Source organism: Cololabis saira, chromosome 13, assembly GCF_033807715.1.
Source record: "Cololabis saira isolate AMF1-May2022 chromosome 13, fColSai1.1, whole genome shotgun sequence".
NCBI classification, from domain to species: Eukaryota; Metazoa; Chordata; class Actinopteri; order Beloniformes; family Belonidae; genus Cololabis; species Cololabis saira.
This window is the reverse complement of record NC_084599.1, coordinates 35,607,206-35,629,394: the sequence shown is the minus strand read 5'-3', so window position 1 is coordinate 35,629,394 and position 22,189 is coordinate 35,607,206. Positions and strand designations below refer to the sequence as shown.

Below are 22,189 nucleotides of genomic sequence, written 5' to 3'. Positions count from 1 at the left end.
AGAAGTTTATTTTATTTTGAAGAACAGTTTAACAACTTCCGTGTTGCCCGGCAGGACCGAAACACTTCCTCTGATACTGTCGCAAGCTGACTAACATCAATTTCATAACATAGTCAAAGAGAACTACAATACATCATGTTTAAATTACTGAAAGAAAGAAAAAAAACCCTGTTGATTTTTGGCTCATAAATCTGGCAGCAACCCTGTCATACTTCAACACAAAGACCACAGATGAATAAATACTTACCCAGAACAGCATACAAATAAAGAAACTGACTTAACTCTCATCAAAATAAGAACTATGATGCTTGATGTGTTTATTTAAGACTATTATTGAGAATTGTCTTTGTTTGTTTGCTACTTTTTTGTTCTTTTCCTTTCTTACAACCATTTCTTTTACTGCTACATGCTTGATAAGTCTGCAGATTTAGTTTTTTAGTCATTTAAAATATTGTCAAGCCCTTCAGGCCTCTGTATAAGAGTAATTGATGTTTTTACTTACACATAGTATGCATTCATGCTTTAGCAATTCAAATAAATATACTCTATGCTATGTTAAGAACATTCACAGAAATTTAACTCAAATCATAAATTACTGTTTGGGCTTAAAAACTCATCAAAATAAGAACTATGATGCTCGATGTGTTTATTTAAGACTATTATTGAGAATTGTCTTTGTTTGTTTGCTACTTTTTTGTTCTTTTCCTTTCTTACAACCATTTCTTTTACTGCTACATGCTTGATAAGTCTGCAGATTTAGTTTTTTAGTCATTTAAAATATAATCAAGCCCTTCAGGCCTCTGTATAAGAGTAATTGATGTTTTTACTTACACACCATATGCATTCATGCTTTAGCAATTCAAATAAAGATACTCTATGCTATGTTAAGAACATTCACAGAAATTTAACTCAAATCATAAATTACTTTTTGGGCTTAAAAACAATTAACTGCCGTGAGCTGGTAGCAGGACAGTGCAACATATAGCCAAAGCAAGAATACAGAATTAGTTCATCCGTCAATGTGAGACTACTTAACATTCAAACCACCACAGCGGACCTCCCTCCGCAGCTGAAAAGCTGAGATCCAATTCTCAAATGCACATTTATTGACAATGAGGCCTGTTTAGTTCTATCTCCACAGTAGTCAAAGCTGGCCAGCGAGCGTTGCTCATAAAAAACTCTTTGTTTTGGTAGTTTAATGATCGGTTGAAAGGAAGCTTTGTGTGGCTCTGGGACAGAATGTGCCTTTTTTTTTTCATGTCTAGTTGGTGGGATTAGCAGCGGCTGCAGTTTCGTCAGTCTTGGCCTTGGCGGATATGGAGTAATGATAAGACCTCATGGACTCCTCAACCTTCTTGAAGTCAGGCCGCTCCTCATGACTGGCAGGGAAGAGAAGGAGAGAAAGAAATCTTGAAGGGGGCGTATTATGAAAATAAAAAGACTCTCTGTGCCTGAGAGTGTATATGTGGGTGTCTGAAGTGACTGAACTCGCTTTCAGGCTGCCTTGGTCTGAAATTATGTAATTCAGCTATTTGTCCAGATCTGTTGCAATCACTGTTCCTTGTAAATCAGCAGTTGAGCGTCATCGGCTCTTTGTTTTCTGGAGCAAATACTAATGAGCAGCTACACCAGTACCTGCTGTAGCAGTGCTTTGCTTCAATGTTTTATGTGTCCAACTTCTGGCTGGTACGTTATTTTGAGTTCACACAACATGCAAAGTGCGTAAGAACGGGCTGATAGTCGGGATCAGGGTGTACAGAGTATCTGTGATTAGTCTACCACCTCCTGGCTGGTCATTACATCACTACATTAGATCATTCCTGTCTGCACTCCTCTGTTTTGACGACCTTGGCCAGTTCAACAAATGACTTGCAAGGATGTTAAAATCAGTACCAGCTGTCTATGGCTGAACTGCAGCAATGGAAAGGTTAGTATTTTTAAATAAAATGGTATGTGGAAGCAGAATATTCTAATAATAATGCAGTTCAAGGGTTATTGAACTTATCTCAAAAGAGGCCCACCTCATAGAAGAGGGAGTGAATGAGTAACTCAACCCCTAAAAAAATTAGTATAAAGACACGTTTTTACTATAATCACGTGGATTTTTCAACAAAGCGTGTCAAAGAATGTGTCAATTTGTGAAAAAAGGCATACTGTGTCGCTTTTAAAATATCACAATGCTAATACCCTAAAACAAACTTTACACAGAGCTTTATCTTCATTTTGTTACTGAGGAAAATCTAGTCCTTCAACCACAAATATTGCAAATATTTTCCTTAGCTAAATGATTACAGATCAAAAATAAGTATGATCTTTCCCTTTGCTCAGAGTACAGCAGTATTAGCACATTTCCCCTTTAATATGGGTGCTTTACCGTATATAAGCCTGCAGAATATGTGTAATTTTTAACTTCCATCCATCCACCCATCATCTAGACCTGCTTATTTCAATTCATTTCATTATTTATTCAAACAGGTTAAAACAAAAACAAAAAATAATCAGAATACATAAAATGTATATCAAAAAACAAAAACAAAATGAGCAAAACAAAGCAAATTAAAGAGACAAATCTATATGTAGATACATATTTCCTGTTTGAAAGGGTGTAAGATGAAGTTTCAAAAAACTTTTCTAGTCCTACCCCTTCTAATGTTCTGTTTTTATAATTTCTTCATTTCACAGAACTTTGGTCACTGGCTGTCAGTTCATGGGTCCATTTCCGTTTTGTATCCATAAAGAGTATTGATTTTAAATTTAAATGTATTCAGAGCCACCTGTCGCAGTTTTGACTTATAATTTTCTTTTGATTATCACTTGACAAAAGCGCTGTAGACAAGCTGTAGTCAACTAAGACAGGTAACCAAGACCAGGCTGTTTATTTAAGCTGCAGACTAAGAAAAGGTTATTGAAGTCTTCTTTTCGCCTGATACGAGCAGCCAAAACAAAACAAAATACCGTCAGCTGTCAGGTTATTAACGTGGACTAAGGTGCTCATGGGAGACTCAGATTCTCACCTGAATGTCCAGCACTCTTTCATCACTGTGTACATTCTCTCTGGACATGCTGCTGGACAGTCCATGCGGTTGTTGTTTTCAATGAAGCGCATCACCTCCGGACCTTTCATTTTCTGGATAAAGATGAAAAGAAAAAAAAAAAAAGGTTGCATGCAATGTGGCGTTCAGGGGCTCATGTAAATCCTCTCTCGAGGTCAAACTTTGATACTGTCTTGCAGCATCGCTTTTCACCTTGTAAGGCTTTCCTCCGTAGGAAAACGCCTCCCACATGGTGACGCCGAAACTCCACACGTCACTTTTACTGGAGAACTTGTGGTAGTTTATACATTCGGGGGCGTACCACTTCAGCGGCCACTTACCTGCGGTACGAGCCTGTAAACACAAAGCGTATGACGTTAGGCAGCATGTCGAACAACATGCATGTAAAAAGCAGTGAGTTACTACGGCGATCCATTTAAAACCATTTAAGAGAGTTTTAATACTTGTTTTAGGAATATTTACAATTTCTACTTCTGACTTTTAACAGCAGCTACAATACCTTTCTTTTAATTTAGTGATTTTATTTCCTTTACAGTGTCAAGCGTATGATGATTGCTGAAGATAAATAAAGACAACTTTTTTTCCCCCCACAGTCGCCTGGTGCTTGATCAGGACGGAGGATTGTATCGAAGAAAAGGTTTGACGCAATCTCTTGGTTTCCTCAGCAAGCAGTAATTATTGTTATTTTATTGGCTTTGTATTAATTGGAACCACTAAGGGCCCGATTTACTAAAGGTTTGAGTGTGTAAAAATGTTTGCAAACTTGACAGCACCCGCAAACCAAAGTGCCAGCTGATCTACTAACAGCGTGCAAAGAGGACTGCGCCTCTCAAATGAGCAAAATAGCACACGCAATTCATTTAGTACTTTTGCCCTGATGAATAATCAATATGGGGCGTACCCGCCAGAAATCGCTAAATACTGGGAGGGGAAGATGCAAATTGGTCCATTTACCACCCGGTGTTGTGCCGTATTCAGCACCCCTGCCGTGAAAAGCACCCCCTCGTCTGACAAAAATGATATTCTCATTCCGTGTCACGTTCTGTTTAGCGTCCAGTTTTGTGTTAATGACTCATGTTTAAATGCGCTCATGGATTCCACAATAGTCATACTTTCCCACAATCACATAACAAAAATCGGGTAAATGGTTATTGATGTCATTAATTAATAGCCTGCTTACTGTGTTGTCTTCCATAATATTTGTCAATATATATAATATAAACTCCTAAGTATGTGTTTGTGTATATATAAATATATTGAAGTGTCAGTGTGTTGTTTTTTTTCTTGGTCTACTTATCATTGAATATATGAGGGGGTGCTTTTCACGGCAGGGGTGCTGAATACGGCACAACAATTTGCCTCTTCCACTAATATCTCTAACTCCAACTCGTCAAATTTCATTTTGCGCTTGCGACTATATCCTGCTTTCCATCCACTCTCCATGGCGCAAATCGTAAGACGCGCAACACCTCATTTAAATACTGAGGTTTGCACCTGTTATCAATTGCGCACGCAATCTTAGTTGATCACCCGCAAAACACACAACAACAGCACGCGCAAACTTTTTCAGTGCACACGCAATTTAGTACTCTTTATTTAGGATCTTAGTAAATCGGGCCCTAACTGTATTATTGAAGCGTCATCATTTATATAAATAAACCTGAATTGAACCAAAAGAAGTATTGCTATTATTAGAATGAGTGCATAACGGGATGGATTTTTTTGACATAAAGCATCACATTTTAATCCTATGTGGTCAGGGACTCCTGGGATTTTCTGATTACAACATATCCTCCAGATGTAGGTCAGCGCCAGACGGAGTAGGTCACACTTTTGATGGACGTCCAATTTGTGTGACGTCAGAAATTCAAAATCCCATTAATGAGGGCACATTTTTGTCACTTTGACTTTCAGTGTAACGGCTTTTTAAGGCGTTAGTACTTTGTAGTAGTTGTCATCAGCTCCCAGCGCCTTGGAGAGACCGAAGTCGCTGATTTTGGCAAACTGTTTGGTGACCAGCAGGACGTTGCGAGCCGCCAGGTCTCTGTGGACAAAGTTCTTCTCCTCGAGATACTTCATCCCCATCGACACCTGGTGCATCAGGTTGACGATGTTCTCCATAGTCACAGTGTCCCTGTGGGGAAAATTACAGCTTCATTTGTTCTCTGTCATTTGCTTGCCAAGAAAAACACATATTTGAAAGTGGAATGCAACAAAAGGCCAAACAAACAAACAAAAGACTAGCCGCATTCTTTTATGAGCCACTTATTGTCATATTCAGCTTAAACTGCTCACCAACACTGTGCTATACAAAAATATAGTAAGTAAATGAGTGACACCTGTATATATGTAAATACATAGTCTATTTTGGTTATTTCAGTCAGTTGGTCTTTGAAATGAAGACATCGAATGCCTCCTTAAAGATAACACTAAAGGCCCTGACACACCAAGCCGATTGTCGGCCGTCGGGCCGTCGGTGTGCGTCTGTCGGCATAGTTTTCCCGGTGTGTCCCGCACGTCGCCACAGGTCGGGCCCCCGTCGGGAGCTTTTCAGCCGATTCGACATGTCAAATCGGCGTCGGGACGTCGGTCACCAGCTCACTCTGTGATTGGCTGTTCCCAGAATTTCCCAGAATGCTTTTCGTCGTCATTTGCGGACTGAATCAAAAAAAAAAAACATGGCGGACATTTCTTATTTTTTCGTGAATAAAATCAATATTTTGAGTTAGTTTCTGCATAAAAATGCGTTTTGATTACATTTCTAGCGAGAAATATACATTTTACTTTCATAATATTCACTCAGTGGATGTACATAATCACTCGCTTGCACGTTGCGAAGTCTTTTTCAAACCTCGCCAGAATAAAGGCTGATTTATGGTTCCGCGTTACACCAACGCAGAGCCTACGGCGTAGACTACGCGGCGACGCGCGCTGTACGCCGTACCCTACGCCGTACCCTACGCCGTACCCTACGCCGTACCCTACGCCGTACCCTACGCCGTACCCTACGCCGTACCCTACGCCGTAGGCTCTGCGTCGATTTAACGCGGACCCATAAATCAGCTCCGGAGCCGGAAGGCAGGCAGAAATCCCGAAATTTTCGGAGCAAATTTCTTAACAGGCGTAGCTGAAACTGTTAGATTTCATCTATTAAACCAACATTTATCTTCCTAAATGATTTATTTCAGCCAGCGGTAATTCTCCACAGAGCTGCAGGTTTCTCCCCGGGACGACGGCAGGTTTACCCATCTTTGCGGTGTGTTCAAGTGCTTCTTTTGAGCCCGACCCCCACCGACACAGGGGACGCGAGGCGACACAGCAGTCGGCCGAAAGTGGGCGACGTCGGGTTGGTGTGTCCTCGGCTAAAAGTTTTGGCATCCAGGCTTTGATCTAATGAATCCACACTTGTTAAGCATACGTAGATATAGAGAGTTTAACACCTAATCCAGTCTAGTCTAGTCTCCAGGCCTACAGCTGGAAACTGGGGAGGAGGTGGAATTTTAAGAGAGGCAGCAAGCTTGACGGGAGAGACACATCAGAAGGCATGTGAGAGACGAGACACCTTTTGTTGCTTAAACAGACCCTTTGAATGAGATAGTACTGCTATAAACCACGCAGAGGTGCGAAGGAAAGCCTAAAACTCGGCTCCAGATCTCCTGCCTGAATAAGCTCACCTTATTTATTGCTTTAGGAAAAATAAGAGTTCAGGTACGAGTGGGATCATTCCTGTTTATCAGCAAAACTGTCCAAATAAAGTAGCCAATAGGCAGATTGGTTCAGTTTTTCTTTAAATTACAAACCTCAGCATCGGCCTTGACAGAGGATGCAATCTGTACAACTGATGGAGAAACATCTCTTTACAGCACAAACAGCCATGAGGACAGAAATAGGGCTTATAAATAACAGAAATGTCTTCAAAGTCAGTTAGTTTGGCTATTTCCCCGACGCCATGTGTCAAGCACGTACTATTTAACTTAACTGATGACGATATAGTCAAGTTTTTCAAGGACCTAAAGCTGAATATTTTCATCCCTCCATCTGAAAAGTTTTAATATCTTCCACCCATCTCCTGGTGGATGCAAGACAGTTATCGGTCCTGTCCCTTTTACAGCCACATTTGACACAATTCTCTGATTCATGATGAGTTTAACCCCCCCCCCCCCGTTTTCCTGTTTTGTTATCCCCATACAGATGTCTTCATGTAACAGACATCTAAATAGTGTAAACAGTTTATTTCTAGGGTCGCAATGATAGCTTCATTGCTTTATTTCACTTCATACTCGCTGTCAGTACTCGAGTTGTAAAAAAAATCAGGGGGGATGATGGATTTTATTATATGGGGACAGATAATTTGTGCTGATTACTAATAATATAATATATTACAAATAATAGCAGTGACCAAAACACCTGCAGAAATACTGCAGGAATGACATAGCAGCAGTTAAATGCAGCCTTCTGTAAGCTTTAAATATCCACTTACCGGTACATCAAATACATCAAAACACAACAATAAAAAACAGTTTTCTGAACTTATCAATATGATTCTGTCCTTCACAGGATAAGTAACATGGGTCACTGCAAAAACTCTAAATCTTAACAAGAATATTTGTCTTATTTCTAGTTAAAATGTCTCATTTTAGTAAAAAAATCTCATTACACTTAAAACAAGACTCATCACTGGAAAAAACAACAATTTTCACCTGTTTCAAGTAGATTTTCACTTGAAATAAGTAGAAAAATCTGCCAGTGGAACAAGATTTCTTTGCTTGTAATGAGAAGATAAATCTTGTCCCACTGGCAGATTTTCCTACTTATTTCAAGTGAACGTTTACTTGAAACAGGTGAAAATTGTCAAATAAGTTATTTTTCTGGTGATGACTCTAAATGTTGAAATAGCAGTAAAACCACATTCATTGATGAAATGACATAAGGGATGGAAAGAGGGGATGGCAGTTTTACAGGAGGGATGATTTTGACCGTTTTTATGTCAGGCGGGATGCCATCCCCCCTCATCCCCCCTCAACTCGAGTACTGCTCGCTGTTGACGGTGATATCTCCTCCACCAACATAGTTTCGCCTTCGCATTTACTCACTTATTGCTGGTGAGGAATTTGTTGAGCGGACCAGCGGCGGCCATCTCCATGACGAGCATCAGGTTCTCGGCGTTGCACAGTCCGAGCATGCGGACGATGAAGGGGTTATCCAGCTGGTGCATGATCTCTGCCTCCCTCATCATCTCCTCCCTCACCCCCTTCTCGTTCTCACTCTTCAGCACTTTGACGGCCACGTCTACATGACCACTGAGACGCATAAGCCAGAAAGTACACGTGACTCTACACACAACTTGAAAGCAACATTTAATTTTGATTATGTTAAAGTCTCACGATTCCATCTTGAGGACTCCCTTCTTCACGCAGCCAAAGTTCCCGGAGCCCAGCTCCACCTCATCCATCAGCAGCTTCTCCCTCTCGATGTTGAACCTCTTGATGTCATTTGGGTTGTGATACGGGTTGAATCCAGCGCAGTCCATAGGCAGAACGTCACGGTCTACAGGCACAGAGGCAGATGCCACCGAGGGTCCTGGAAAGGCTGGTAATTAAGCATATAGTCATTGTTGGTGCCATTTTCTGTTCCATAATTTATGCTCATATTTAGTTATTATTTTCGGATATATTTAGTATTTGTTTATTATAGAATATCTATGATTGCATTATAATTGCATTGTTATTTCATTTTAGTTTAATCTGCATTCAGTTTACTGCTTGGAATTTGTTAAAATGAATAGCCAATAGGAACTGAGGCTGAGCAATGAAAAACGGCTGTGTGTTCGTCTAATTGAGAGATCTTTATTAAAGACGGGGCGAACACACTGTTTTCTACCATCGTTAAAACTTTAACACGTGTAGACTCGTTCATTCGTTCTGACTGAGTGGTTATTTGCATGGATCTCAAGGAAGAAATGGTAAATAATCTAAATACGACATTTAGCCACTACAGTCATGTTAACTTTACTCTTGGAGGTCAATTTTTGTACTTAGCACATGACTTCATCTAGACTTGAATACATCCCTGTTTGTGTTGACTGTTTTTTTTTGTTTTCTGCCTTTGATTTGAGGTATTGTGAAGATCTACACACAGTGGTTTGAGTGTACAGGACTGTCTCAGAAAATTATAATATTGTGATAAAGTTCTTTATTTTCTGTAATGCAATAAAAAAAACAAAAATGTCATACATTCTGGATTCATTACAAATCAACTGAAATATTGCAAGCCTTTTATTATTTTAATATTGCTGATCATGTCTTACAGTATAAGATTAAGATTCCCAGAATATTCAAATTTTTTGAGATAGGATATTTGAGTTTTCTTAAGCTCTAAGCCATAATCAGCAATATTAGAATAATAAAAGGCTTGCAATATTTCAGTTGATTTGTAATGAATCCAAAATGTATGACATTTTTGTTTTTGTGATTGCATTACAGAAAATCACAATATTCAAATTTTCTGAGACAATCCTGTATAAGACCATGGTTTTAGTTAATTTTATCCTTTAAATTTCCAATAATATTAATACAGTAAATGCTAAGAGAAATTATTATATGGTTAGATTTGAAAAAAATGTTAAAAAAAAAAAATATATATATAATTTTTCTTAAAGTGTAAATCATAAATCAATCAACTTGGGAAAATGTCCATTTTTATTTTTACATTTTTATTTATATAATTAAAATATATATAAATAAATGTTTTATAAATATATATATATATATATATATATATATATATATATATATATATATATATATATATATATATATATATATATTACAGAAAATCACAATATTCTAATTTTCTGAGACAGTCCTGTAATAAGATTCTACCCGTTGTAATGTAAGCATCTTACCTCGAGGTGGCGGTGTGTATCCATTTCCTCGAACCTCACCCCTCTGAAAGAAGAATAAGACTCAGAGGTGGAAAATGAAGGTTTAAAACAGAGCTGGATGTGGTGAATACTTACTGTACGTGGAAGACTGGGTGTTTCTGAAATGTTACAAGACAAAGAAGTTTTTCCATCAATGATTTAAGAGGGACTGTGTGTTATATATGATTGGTAAATATAAAGGGATTAATAATGTAGAGTAAAGTACTCTCAGCTGCTGCGCTGTTGACACACGCCTCCCCGAGAGAGGTTACCAGGCCATCAGGTTTCATCTTCAGATACTCAACCAGCTACGCAGGGGAAAGAAAGTTGGGATTTAGTGAAGTAAAACAACCATCAGCTTGTTCTTTCTTTTTTAATTACAGATAAAAGCAGAGGAGCTACAGTACCTGCCAGATTGTGTCAAACTTAGTTCCTTCTGGCACAGATAACTTCCCTGATTTGTCTTGGATGACCTGATAGTGGTAAACCGTCTTCCCGTAAACTAAAGAGAGAGCGAATGAACCCTGCTCGTTTTTGTCTCTGACTCTGGGAAGCAAAAACACACAAAAAAAGTGCAGCATAAATCTCACACATCTTCAGAGACAGGTCAACAAACGGGCTCTGCAGTTTGACACAGAGCCAGGAAGATCAGCTTGAGCCACTTACAGAAATTTGCCGTCTGGTTGTGCTCCACAGTAAAGGCGCCGCTCTCCTTCCAGGCGGTTGATCTGACCGTGATACCACGGCATCTTCTCGTGGGCCGTGGTGGCGATCAGCTTCTCCAGCTGAGGCGCTTGACTGATGATGGCATTCTCAATCTCTTCCCCCTTGCACAGACAACAAACATGCTCACACAGGCATTGCTCTGGTGTTTCTCTGCCTGATTATAATTTCACTTCAGTAACGTTAAAGTGGAACACAACACCGTTTTGCAACCATAGCTCGTACGTCTGATTTTTCTCAGCCACAGAGAGTGTGAAATGTGGTTGTAGCAGAGACAGAAAGTTGCAGGTTGAGTCGACATACACCTGGAGCTAGTTTGACTTTTTAACTGGAGCCCATGAAAGCAAACCGGTATCTGCTTGTGACTGGCAGCAGCAGGATGCAGATGTTGAAACTGGAGCGGCGATACCAAAGACTGGACCACTAGTTAGTTATTTGGGCGAGCACAAAGGTGAAAGGGGTTTTATATGGAAGAGTATTAGGGCCAGGCAGGAGAAAAATAAAAATGATATCTTAGAGGAGGAAGATTTTTTTTTCATTATGCACTTCGACAATAAAGTCGAAATTTCGTGAATAAAGTCGAAATTTCGAGATTAATGTTGAAGTACAATTTCGAAAAAAAGCCGAAATTTCGAGAATAAAGTCGAAATTTCGTGAATAAAGTCGAAATTTCGAGATTAATGTTGAAATTTCGTGAATAAAGTCGAAATTTCGAGATTAATATTGAAATACAATTTCAAGAATAAAGTCGAAATTTCGTGAATAAAGTCAAAATTTCGTGAATATGGTCGAAATTTCGAGAATAAAGTCGAAATTTTGTGAATAAAGTCGAAATTTCGAGATTAATGTTGAAATTTCGTGAATAAAGTCGAAATTTCGAGATTAATATTGAAATACAATTTCAAGAATAAAGTCGAAATTTCGTGAATAAAGTCAAAATTTCGTGAATATGGTCGAAATTTCGAGAATAAAGTCGAAATTTTGTGAATAAAGTCGAAATTTCGAGATTAATGTTGAAGTACAATTTCGAGAAAAAAGTCGAAATTTCGAGAATAAAGTCGAAATTTCGTGAATAAAGTCGAAATTTCGAGATTAATGTTGAAATTTCGTGAATAAAGTCGAAATTTCGAGATTAATATTGAAATACAATTTCAAGAATAAAGTAGAAATTTCGTGAATAAAGTCGAAATTTCGTGAATATGGTTGAAATTTCGAGAATAAAGTCGAAATTTCGTGAATAAAGTCAAAATAGTACTTCACCAGTATTCTTGACATTTCAACTTTTTTCTCGAAATTGTACTTCAACATTATTCTCGACATATTGACTTTTTTCTCGATATTTTCGACTTTTCTCTCGAAGTGCATAATGAAAAGAAAAATCTTCCTCCTCTAAAATATTATTTTTATTTTTCTCCTGTCTGGCCCTAATACTCTTCCGTAGTTTTAACTATTGAAAGGATACACGTTGTCTTTTCTGTTTTACCTTACAGGAAACTTTGGCAGCTTTAAGGTTTAAGTTGGACCCAAACTAATGCGTTAACATGTCAAAGGTGCACCAAAAGCAAACCTTCTGCAAGGTAAATAAACTGTCGTTAACAGAGGAGTCTGGTAAAGAGAACGGCTTGAGTTTACCCATTGGAAATGACTTCATGCTGCAAGGTGCAGTGCACTGGTCGAGATATTCTAAATAGAGCCGTGAGTAACGTGCATGTGGATTTTTTTAGCTGCCTGTAATGCTTTTTTTTCCACAGCAGGCGTATGTGAGAAAATAACAAAAGTCCTGTCTGCTTCTACAGACTGGGGGGGGCGTGCGTATCTCAATCCATTTAAGGTATTTCACTAGTTGATGCAGTCCCTTGTCAAAGAAACTCAAATATTCCGTTATCCATCCTGCACTCATCTTTATCTTTACCTGCTTCCTCCCATTCAGGGTCCCGGGGTCTACTGGAGCCCATCCCACCTCTCTCTGGACGAAGGGCCAGGCTAAATCCTGGGCAGGTTGCCAGTCCATTACGGGGATATCGAGTTACCTCCCTTAAGATAGTTTTTAACAATTTGTCTAAGGTGATACTTGATGATGGCATATTGTGTTCACATTTCAGGTAAAAGCTGAAAAATGTGTGTGTTTTTTTTTCTTGAGTCTGTTCAGGAAGACCGATGTTCCAGCTGCTCTCAAAATGATGACATAAACTGTTAAAGACAGTTTTTACTTCAGTCGTTGGCAGCGGCCAGTTAAAGGGCTGGTTCGCTCAGATAAACAATTGTATTCTGCGTTTCACCGAAGTGTGAGGCGATTTAAAAATATAAAAACGTCTTAATGATGCAGTTTTCCCAGCAGTACGCTTCCTGGAAAGAGGTGTTATTCATAAGAGCTTAAGATGTTTTATTGGCTTAAATTACATTTGGTGGTCTTCAGGTTTCATTTGAGTGAATTCACAGTTTTTACGGTTATGTTTGGGTTATCTCGTCACATCTGACACTAGGGAGAAATACAACATACATTATTGCAGTAAAAGAAGCAGTGAATCATCCATTAGTGCAGTGTCTCCCAACCTGGGGTCCGGGCCCCCCCTTTGGGGGGCGCAAAACTTTGTCTGCTTTGAAATTATGCAGTTGTAAATATTATATTTGCAAATGAGTCATTCATAAGACATTCTTAGGAATAATTTATGAATGTCTTGAATATTTTTTGTTTTTTTTTACACTGGTGACAAACACAGGAAATGATTTCATTCCTTATTATTATATCATTACTCAACATTTAATCTACTCCGACAGGTTAAAAAATGTTAAAAAATGTTGGTCTCATATTAAAAGAGACATTTTTCAGAAATATTTGTATGTCCTTTTATGTCCTTTTGTGTGTATTTTATACATTGGTGACATTGGAGAAAAACAAAATCATCATGTATACAGAGTAAACCAAAGAGAAATGTATCAAAAAAGCATAATTAATGTTCATTTTTTCAATTAAAGACTATTTTGGTGCTAGTATGTACAGGTCGGGGGGCTTGGCTGGTCTTAGACACAAGTAGGGGGGGCTCCAAGGAAAAAAGGTTGGGAACCACTGCATTAGTGGACCATCCAGTTTTGTATTATTTGGGTGTTTTCGTTGTAATATTTTGGGTATATTTTAACTGATCTCTTTTTAATTGAATATCTTCATCTTAAAACAGACTCCTAATAATATCTGTCAAATAAAGTAAAAGTAAATCAATTAGGGTTGCCACCCGTCCCGTAAAATACGGAATTGTCCTTTATTTGAGAAAAAAATGTTGCGTCCCGTATTGAACTAATACGGGACACGATTTGTACCGTATTTTCATTAATTTTTACACCATATTCTAGTTGAATTATTGAAATAAGTTAACTTTTACACCATATTCTAGTTGAATTATTGAAATAAGTTAACTTTTACACCATATTCTAGTTGAATTATTGAAATAAATTAACTTTTACACCATATTCTAGTTGAATTATTGAAATAAGTTAACTTTTACACCATATTCTAGTTGAATTATTGAAATAAATTAACTTTTACACCATATTCTAGTTGAATTATTGAAATAAGTTAACTTTTACACCATATTCTAGTTGAATTATTGAAATAAGTTCACTTTTACAAAATATTCTAGTTGAATTATTGAAATAAATTAACTTTTACACCATATTCTAGTTGAATTATTGAAATAAATTAACTTTTACACCATATTCTTCACCTGTAACTATATTATACCTCTTGGCTGATGTGGACATACATAGCATAGGAGGCTATTTCAGTTACTGGTATGGTTGTCTGTCTCTACAGTCATGCAAGTTCAATGCTATTAAAGCATTTTAAACTTTAAATCAAAGCATTTTGTTTTTTCATATAAAATAAACAAATTTTTATTCAGTTTAGACGTTTTGGGGCTTTTTTTTTTGGCTCCTGCGCTGCTGAAATCAGGGCGTCCCTTATTTCTATTTCTGAAAGGTGGCAACCCTAAAATCAATATGCTGTAGCTTTCAGGTTTGAAAGGGAACTATGGTGATATGAAGTCTCACCTCCAGGTTCCAGGTCTGCTTCACGTACTCCCTCAACATGTTCTCCCTCATTTTGTCGAACACGCCGGTCTTGATCTGCATTTCTGGAGGTCGCAAGCAAGGCTTCCTCAGGGTGCACACCAGGCCGTCGGGATCTTTGTTGTAAAACTCGCAGAGCTCTGCCGGCCCACAGTGAGGCTTGCCCCCCGGGATGCAGAAAGTCCCGTTGAGCTGCTTCTCTATGGTGTAATGATGAAACTCCAGGTTCCACACCACCGACAGGACGTAGCCTCCCAGGCTGCGGAGACACTGTCGCAGCAGGAAGAGGCCGTCGGCCATCCCCGCCAGCTTCAGGTGCTGCTCCGCGTCTGAGCGGCTGATGCTGCCGTAGAAGAACGGCAGCTCGACCGCCGGGTCGACGGACATGGCGAGACCTGGGAGAAATTACACTGTTCCTGGCCCCTGAAGTCCTGGATGGAAGTGGTGAAGGAAACTAGAAAGACAAAAAGAAAAAGAGGATTTTAAGGCTATCCTTGCTTAGTAGGACCAGCCTGCGGCCTCTGACCTTTACTCTTTTTCAACCAGTCCCCAGTCCTGCACCAAAAATACATCGAAAAGAAACAAGCAGCACCTCTTGGGCCATTTTTGGTTTTCTAAGTCAAGGCACGATTAAAAAACAACTTTATATACATTATATACGTGTAATGTTTGTCTTTCCTTTGCCAGAAAAACAATATAACTCATCCAAACTAAGTGATGCACGTAATTTTAATCTTTTCCCACAACTTAGAAACAATTTGACTGAAATTTAAAGAGATCGGTTGACATCGTCATTTCAGACTAAATGAAAAAGTAATTAGAAACAAACAATTGAAACTAATTTTCACTCATTATACCGAGCCATGTATAATAATGTGAATGTGTCATATAGTAAAACAATGTTGAATCTACATCCTGAAGTCCTGGATGGAGGTGGTGAAGGAAACTAGAAAGACACAAAGAAAAAGAGGATTTTAAGGCTATCCTTGCTTAGTAGGACCAGCCTGCGGCCTCTGACCTTTACTCTTTTTCAACCAGTCCTCAGTCCTGCACCAAAAATAAATCGAAAAGAAACAAGCAGCGCCTCTTACGCCATTTTTGGTTTTCTAAGTCAAGGCACGACAACTTTATATACTTTATATACATTATATACGTGTAATGTTTGTCTTTCCTTTGCCAGAAAAACAATATAACTCATCCAAACTAAGTGATGCACGTGATTTTAATCTTTTCCCACAACTTAGAAACAATTTGGATGAAATTTAAAGAGATTGCTTGACATCGTCATTTCAGACTAAATGAAAAAGTAATTAGAAACAAACAATTGAAACTAATTTTCACTCATTATACCGAGCCATGTATAATAATGTGAATGTGTCATATAGTAAAACAATGTTGAATCTACATCCTGAAGTCCTGGATGGAGGTGGTGGAAGAAACTAGAAAGACATAAATAGAAAAAGAGGATTTCAAAGCTATCCTTGCTTAGAAGGACCAGCCGCGGCCTCTGACCTTTAATCTTTTTCAACCAGCCCACATACCAAATTATTTAAAAAACTGGGATGAATATGACTTTAAAACAAACCTTTTCACCTCATAAAAAAAGCAAAGTAACACTTGAGATTCTCACCTCTTCTCCTTTTTCCCTGTTGCGTTGCAATATCCCGGACCGACACCACTGAGCAGAAGGGTGTTGTTGTATTTCTTTTTTAAAAACACAGACGAGGTCTGAGGAGCAATATGCCTGGATGAAACACTGAGCATCAGGCGCCCCACACTATGAGATTACACGAACCCTGCAGATTAACAAGCCTGTGACAGAAGCCACAACAGGAAGTTGCAGTCCGCCCTCACAGCCTTATTTCTCCAGCATGTTGCTCTTCCGTTGAACAGGTGCCGTTGGGTTCGAGAGCATTCCCTCCGCCTCAGCAGTTAACATTTAGTTGAAAAAGAAAAATCTTTTTCAAGAAAAGAAAAACTTCAGAGAGAAAGAACCCTGCGATCGTACCCTTATATTTAATCCAGAATGTTGTAAGAGCTATGTGTTCAATTAGACGCCCAAGCGAGGACTCTGATGTGACTTTTGTGTCAACTGAAGTGATGACACAGAGATTGAAATCATGTTTTTTACGGCAGTCTGGAACATTCAAGTGATAGGAAAAAAAAAAAAAGGTTTCGGTTTCCTGTATGATTCAGTTAAAAAGGGAAATTTGTTGTTAACATAACACGCCTACACATCAAATAAAAGCGACAGAGGAAGGAATGTATGTGAAGGTCCAAAAGTCGTTGAAATGAAGATTGGAAATCACATCAAACCAAGAAACGCATCAAAAGGAGAAATAAAATTAGGCTTTTTTTATAAAGTATTTTATAAACTCAAAGTTTCTACATATGTGTGTGCCTGCCTTCACCCTAAATCGAGTTTATAGTTTCCTTTATGGTCTAAGTGTCGATGGAAAAGCTTTGAGCAGTGTCGCATAAAGACGATATTGGCTTATATCAAAATGATAGTTTTTTTTTTGTTCGTTTGTTTTTTTTAATGTGTGAAACCTCAGTTTCCTAGCTATGTTTGAGTTTCTGCCCACATCCACAGTGGACAGCCGAGCAGAAACAGCACAGCTGCCACAAGAAGCAAGACCACACTGTGACCTGACCCCCAGTTCGCCACAACAAAGACAGCCAGACGCGACTGTGCGGACATACGGTTACTAAAGCGTCCTACTGTATCAGGATCCCTTCTTGCTTCGTCAACTACAGCAGTGTTCAATAACTGAACCAATGCTTCTTAACAATGTACAAGGTAATGATCAAGAAGCTTGGATATTTTGACTTGACTTAAGCAGATATAGATTTTAAATGCACATAAGTAATCAAATGCCACACTCATGTTTTGCAGGCTCCTGCTGCACAACAGCTCAGATGTGAATACTGCACTATATTTACTAGACACTTGTCAGTATAACGTACAAACTTTAGATTTGGAATCAAGTCTTTAGCATTCACGTTTTACATTTTTGTAGTTTGGTAATCATACACGTGACAAGATTTGCTCTTTTTCCAGTTTTCATACATTTTGACACCTTGGGCAAAGTTACTTCACGACTAAGATATGCCGAAATAAACTCAGATTCTGTAGAAATAAACTTCAGTAAGAAGAATATAAATGCATGTCACGTTGATGGCACAGGGGAATCCACTTCTTTTTGTTGTCTCTACATTTATTACCAACTTCTGTTGCATTAATTAGACAAACTGAAAGAGAAAGTGAACAAAACACGGCCCTCTTTAGAGTGATATTAATAGCTTTGTGTCTGTAGTCATTAGCTACTCTACATTATAGCGTTTCTAACACGTTCAAAAACAAAGCAAATGAATCGCCCGTTAAATGTGGGTTTTATGTATACGCTATGTAAGTATAGAGATGTTCCAGTAACAGCTCAAGAAGGAGAGACAAATAACTTGAAACAGCTTTGAACCCACATATTTGCGTGGTAACAATCACAATACGTCTGAGACTAAAAATACTTTTAAATGTTAAAACTGGTGGCATTCGCTATGTAAATCCCTCTAATGAACATTAACGAATTTTACAAATGAGGTGTTACAGAACGAGCAAATGGCAAAATCAACGAACAGTGGAAAAGTGGATTTCGACAAGCTTTTCAAAATGTTTTTTTTTCTGGTGTCAGATCCAACATTATCAAATATAAAACAAATGCCTTGTTTTTTTTTTTACTTTAAAAAAATGTCAGTCTTGATGTCAGTGATGAAGAGGAGTAAAGTCAAGAAAACCCAGAGGAGTCATTATTTCCGATTGTGCTGAATGATGACAAACTCTCAGCAGAGTTAAACTCACACGTGCAAGCGAAGACAAACTACAGCACAGGAAAATACTTTTAACAAGCAGCAGAGGTTGAACCCAAACATAATAAGATGCAATGCCACGATTTCGAAAAAATTGTCAATCAAAAGATACTATCGCTACCCAAAAACTGTATGAGAAACAACAAACTGGAGTCGCTGTAGTGGAACAGCCAGAACATCATTAAAGTCGTCTGGACTCTCCAGGGAGCATAACTCAGGATTTAACAGCAATCCATCTTGTATATTAAATAGTAAAACTAACACTGCAAAGATAAATAAATCATTGGTCTCATGTACTTGTGTAGATATGTTTGCATGCAGCTTCAGGCGGCGAATAATTCTTTCATAGCCCTTGGTCGCAAGATGTGATGATTGGCGTTCGGATATAAAGGTCATTGTTAAAAAAAAAGAAAAGACTTTTAGGTTTCAGCAAATGTAGTTAGTTTTTACTGCATTGGAGTTTCAAGCAAAGAGATTAGGTTAGGTTTAGGCAAGGAAATGGCGTGCTTTAAAGAAGAAATCATCATCATCATCAGGACAATTTTCTGCACAAATCTATCTCAATCAATTTCTCAGACTACCGGGGAGCGGTAAGAGACATGACATCGTTGCAAAAGTCCACAAGGCTGGAACAAATAAATGACATCACATCTGCAGCTCACCAGCTACATAATGGTCACCCTCTTAAAATAATGGATAATAAAGTAATCCCCCCAAAACTAAACAAAGTATTTGATTAAGTTGCTTTTGTTTTTTTGAAAAACTGGAGAAAAAAAATGACTTAAGCCATTATTTTAAGGGGGTGAGGTAATGCAAAGACATTTCCACTTTTCCTTTTTCTCCTGTTCACGTCCATTTAAACGCCGCCACGAGGGCAGTGATTTAATTTGCTTTTTTGACAAACACAAGCTGCATTTACTTCGGAGTCAGTGATCCGTATCGCATCATGAGCATTCTGCTGATAACTACGCAGTCTTGAGAGTTTTTAGGTCATGATTATTTTTGTTGTGCTATCAGGAAGTTATCTTGCAGTTATGTAACACAAAGCATTCCTCTATTCATACATCAACTTTTGAGACCGCGTAGGCCTCCAGCAACAGAAAGTGTGTCCTCTAACTCCCATACATGAAAGTATTTTTCCTTTTTAATAGTTAAAATGGTTTATAAATGTCTTCATGTGGGTGGATTTGGATCAGAAGCTGATCTGCTTATGAGATCAGTGGTCTAAATGGCCCATACCAAACTATAATTTTCTGAATCGGGGGAAACAATTGACATTCAAATAAACAGCTGAATCAGTTTGAGTTATTCCAGGATAAAATTACCCTCCAGAGATTTTAAATCCGCTCGAAAAAAAAAGTGCAATGCAGTTTGCAGCAGCATTTTAGTAGCAAGAAAAACATCCTTTGTTTAATTATCATGAATTAGAACATCATTAAATTTGATTTCTGTCATTTCTAAGAAGTCCCTTCTGTCACGTTTGCTAAAATTAGAGAATAGATAAGAAATACATGTAAAATAATTATATGGCACATAAAAATGGAGACTGTGGCTTGTACATTTAGTAAAAAAGGCCTCAGTCCTGCCCCAAAAATACATTGAAAAGAAACAAGCAGCACCTCTTGGGCCATTTTTGGTTTTCTATGTCAAGGCACGATTAAAAAACAACTTTATATACATTATATACGTGTAATGTTTGTCTTTCCTTTGCCAGAAAAACAATATAACTCATCCAGACTAAGTGATGCACGTGATTTTAATCTTTTCCCACAACTTAGAAACAATTTGACTGAAATTTAAAGAGATCGGTTGACATCTTCATTTCACACTAAATGAAAAAGAAATTAGAAACAAATTTTCACTCATTTTACTCAGCCATGTATAATCGCGTGTATGCGTCATATAGTAAAACAATGTTGAATCTACATCCTCATCACCTATCCTTAACTTAAACATACTCTTATTCTATTCTTTAATACATTTTGTGCGTCTTTTGTTTTATTTTACCAAGAAAACAATGAGCTACCGAGAAAATACAACGTGTGTGTGCGACTTACATGTGACTGTCTCCCAGGTGTGATGTTGTTTCTTCAGTGTCAACGTTGAATGAGTTGATCTGATGACAGTGTGTGTAAAGTGCTGTGAGGAAGAGAGGGGGGGTCACACACACACACACACACACACACACACACACACACACACACACACACACACACACACACACACACACACACACACACACACACACACACACACACACACACACACACACACACAGTTTAACTGCCACCTGTGAAGTTCATCTTTGAGTGTTTTTTTTCTCTCTCTCTCTCTCTTATTTTATGTATTGTAGTTGTTTTAAACACAGTGCATATATACACACACAACTACACGGACTTCACATTGAACATTTTGTGGATTTTACTTTTGTTTTTTTGCCGACTTGTTGAGAATTAAAGTTTGTCCATAAGGCTGGAGTTTTAGTACAAGTAGTGGAAAGTACCTACAGTGACCACGAGGACTTCTATTATTGCAAACTTTAAAAATAGCACATTATTGAAAAACATAACAAGATGTGCAATATCTTTATACTTCATACATCCTACCTTTTTGCACTGTTTTTTTTCCCTCTCGTACTGCATTACTTTTATTTTCATTCCACTGTATGTACTGTTTATATTTTGTAATGATATATTTCTTACTTTTTTCATACTTCTTTCGCTGCATATATGTGTACTGCTGCTGCACAAAGCTAATTTCCCCACTGGGGGAGGAATAAAGGACAATCTAATCTAATCTAATCTAAAGAAAACCTATAGCACAACAAATAAAACAACAAATGTCAGAATTTTGAAACACATATTTTAAATCTGACAAAAGTTAAAGAAATTCCACCTACCAACACTTTTTAAACTCATAAGTAAAGCATTTTTATTCAGTTTAGTTTGTACGAAAATGACGAAAACAGCTTGACTTGTGTTACAGGAAGCCATGATGCTCCGTCGCTAGGCAACGGCGGAAACTTCAAAAACGTGCGTTGAAGAAACAACACGTTTTCCCTTTTCCCACAAACACCACCTCTTACAGTGACAAGAACGTTTTATATACTTATGACAAGTAAGGAAATTAGTTTTAAAACTATCAACCAGATTCTCAAGTAGTATCTTTCCAGTGATTAGTTCACCTTGGATGCGTTCACGTGTCAGGTGGGACATCTTGTGTAAGACAATGTGAGATATGAGCAAGCATACGGTATCCCATGTACATTTAAATGTGTGTTTTTAGACATTAATTATACTTTTATCACTTATACCACTTTTTGATACTTAATACTTTTATTCTGACCTACTTTCGTTGTTAGAAACAAGTGTTATTAGACACCGGCCCATTACTCCTGTAACTGTGCTGAACCCATACTATCAAATCAGAGAGACAGATAGTAATCATCATCCCCAACCCTACAACCCAAAACCCTGCAACCCGCAGACTTGAACACGCTCACCACCCCCATTTTGCCGGCTGCAGCTGCTTCCAGTTCCTCGGAGTTTCAAGTCTGGCAGCCAGT

The 22,189-nt window shown here is 38.1% G+C and overlaps 1 protein-coding gene across 2 annotated transcripts; it reads right to left on the bottom strand.

Moving 5' to 3' along the window:
• Positions 1-20,720, bottom strand: LOC133458642 (tyrosine-protein kinase ZAP-70). 2 transcript variants are annotated; one of them, XM_061738779.1, is made up of 13 exons: positions 20,682-20,720; positions 14,743-15,214; positions 10,642-10,802; positions 10,383-10,521; positions 10,202-10,283; positions 10,072-10,094; positions 9,958-10,000; positions 8,438-8,642; positions 8,147-8,353; positions 4,995-5,187; positions 3,246-3,386; positions 3,015-3,127; positions 1-1,379 (listed from the first exon to the last, which is right to left on the bottom strand). In XM_061738779.1, exons 2-13 carry the CDS (start codon positions 15,145-15,147, stop codon positions 1,262-1,264), a joined length of 1,830 nt encoding a protein of 609 aa, XP_061594763.1. In that variant the 5' UTR covers positions 15,148-15,214; positions 20,682-20,720; the 3' UTR covers positions 1-1,261. The 2 variants fall into 2 exon arrangements, with proteins under 2 accessions (XP_061594763.1, XP_061594764.1); XM_061738780.1 differs by lacking the exon at positions 20,682-20,720 and adding an exon at positions 16,391-16,544.
• Between the last annotated feature and the right edge of the window lie 1,469 nt (positions 20,721-22,189).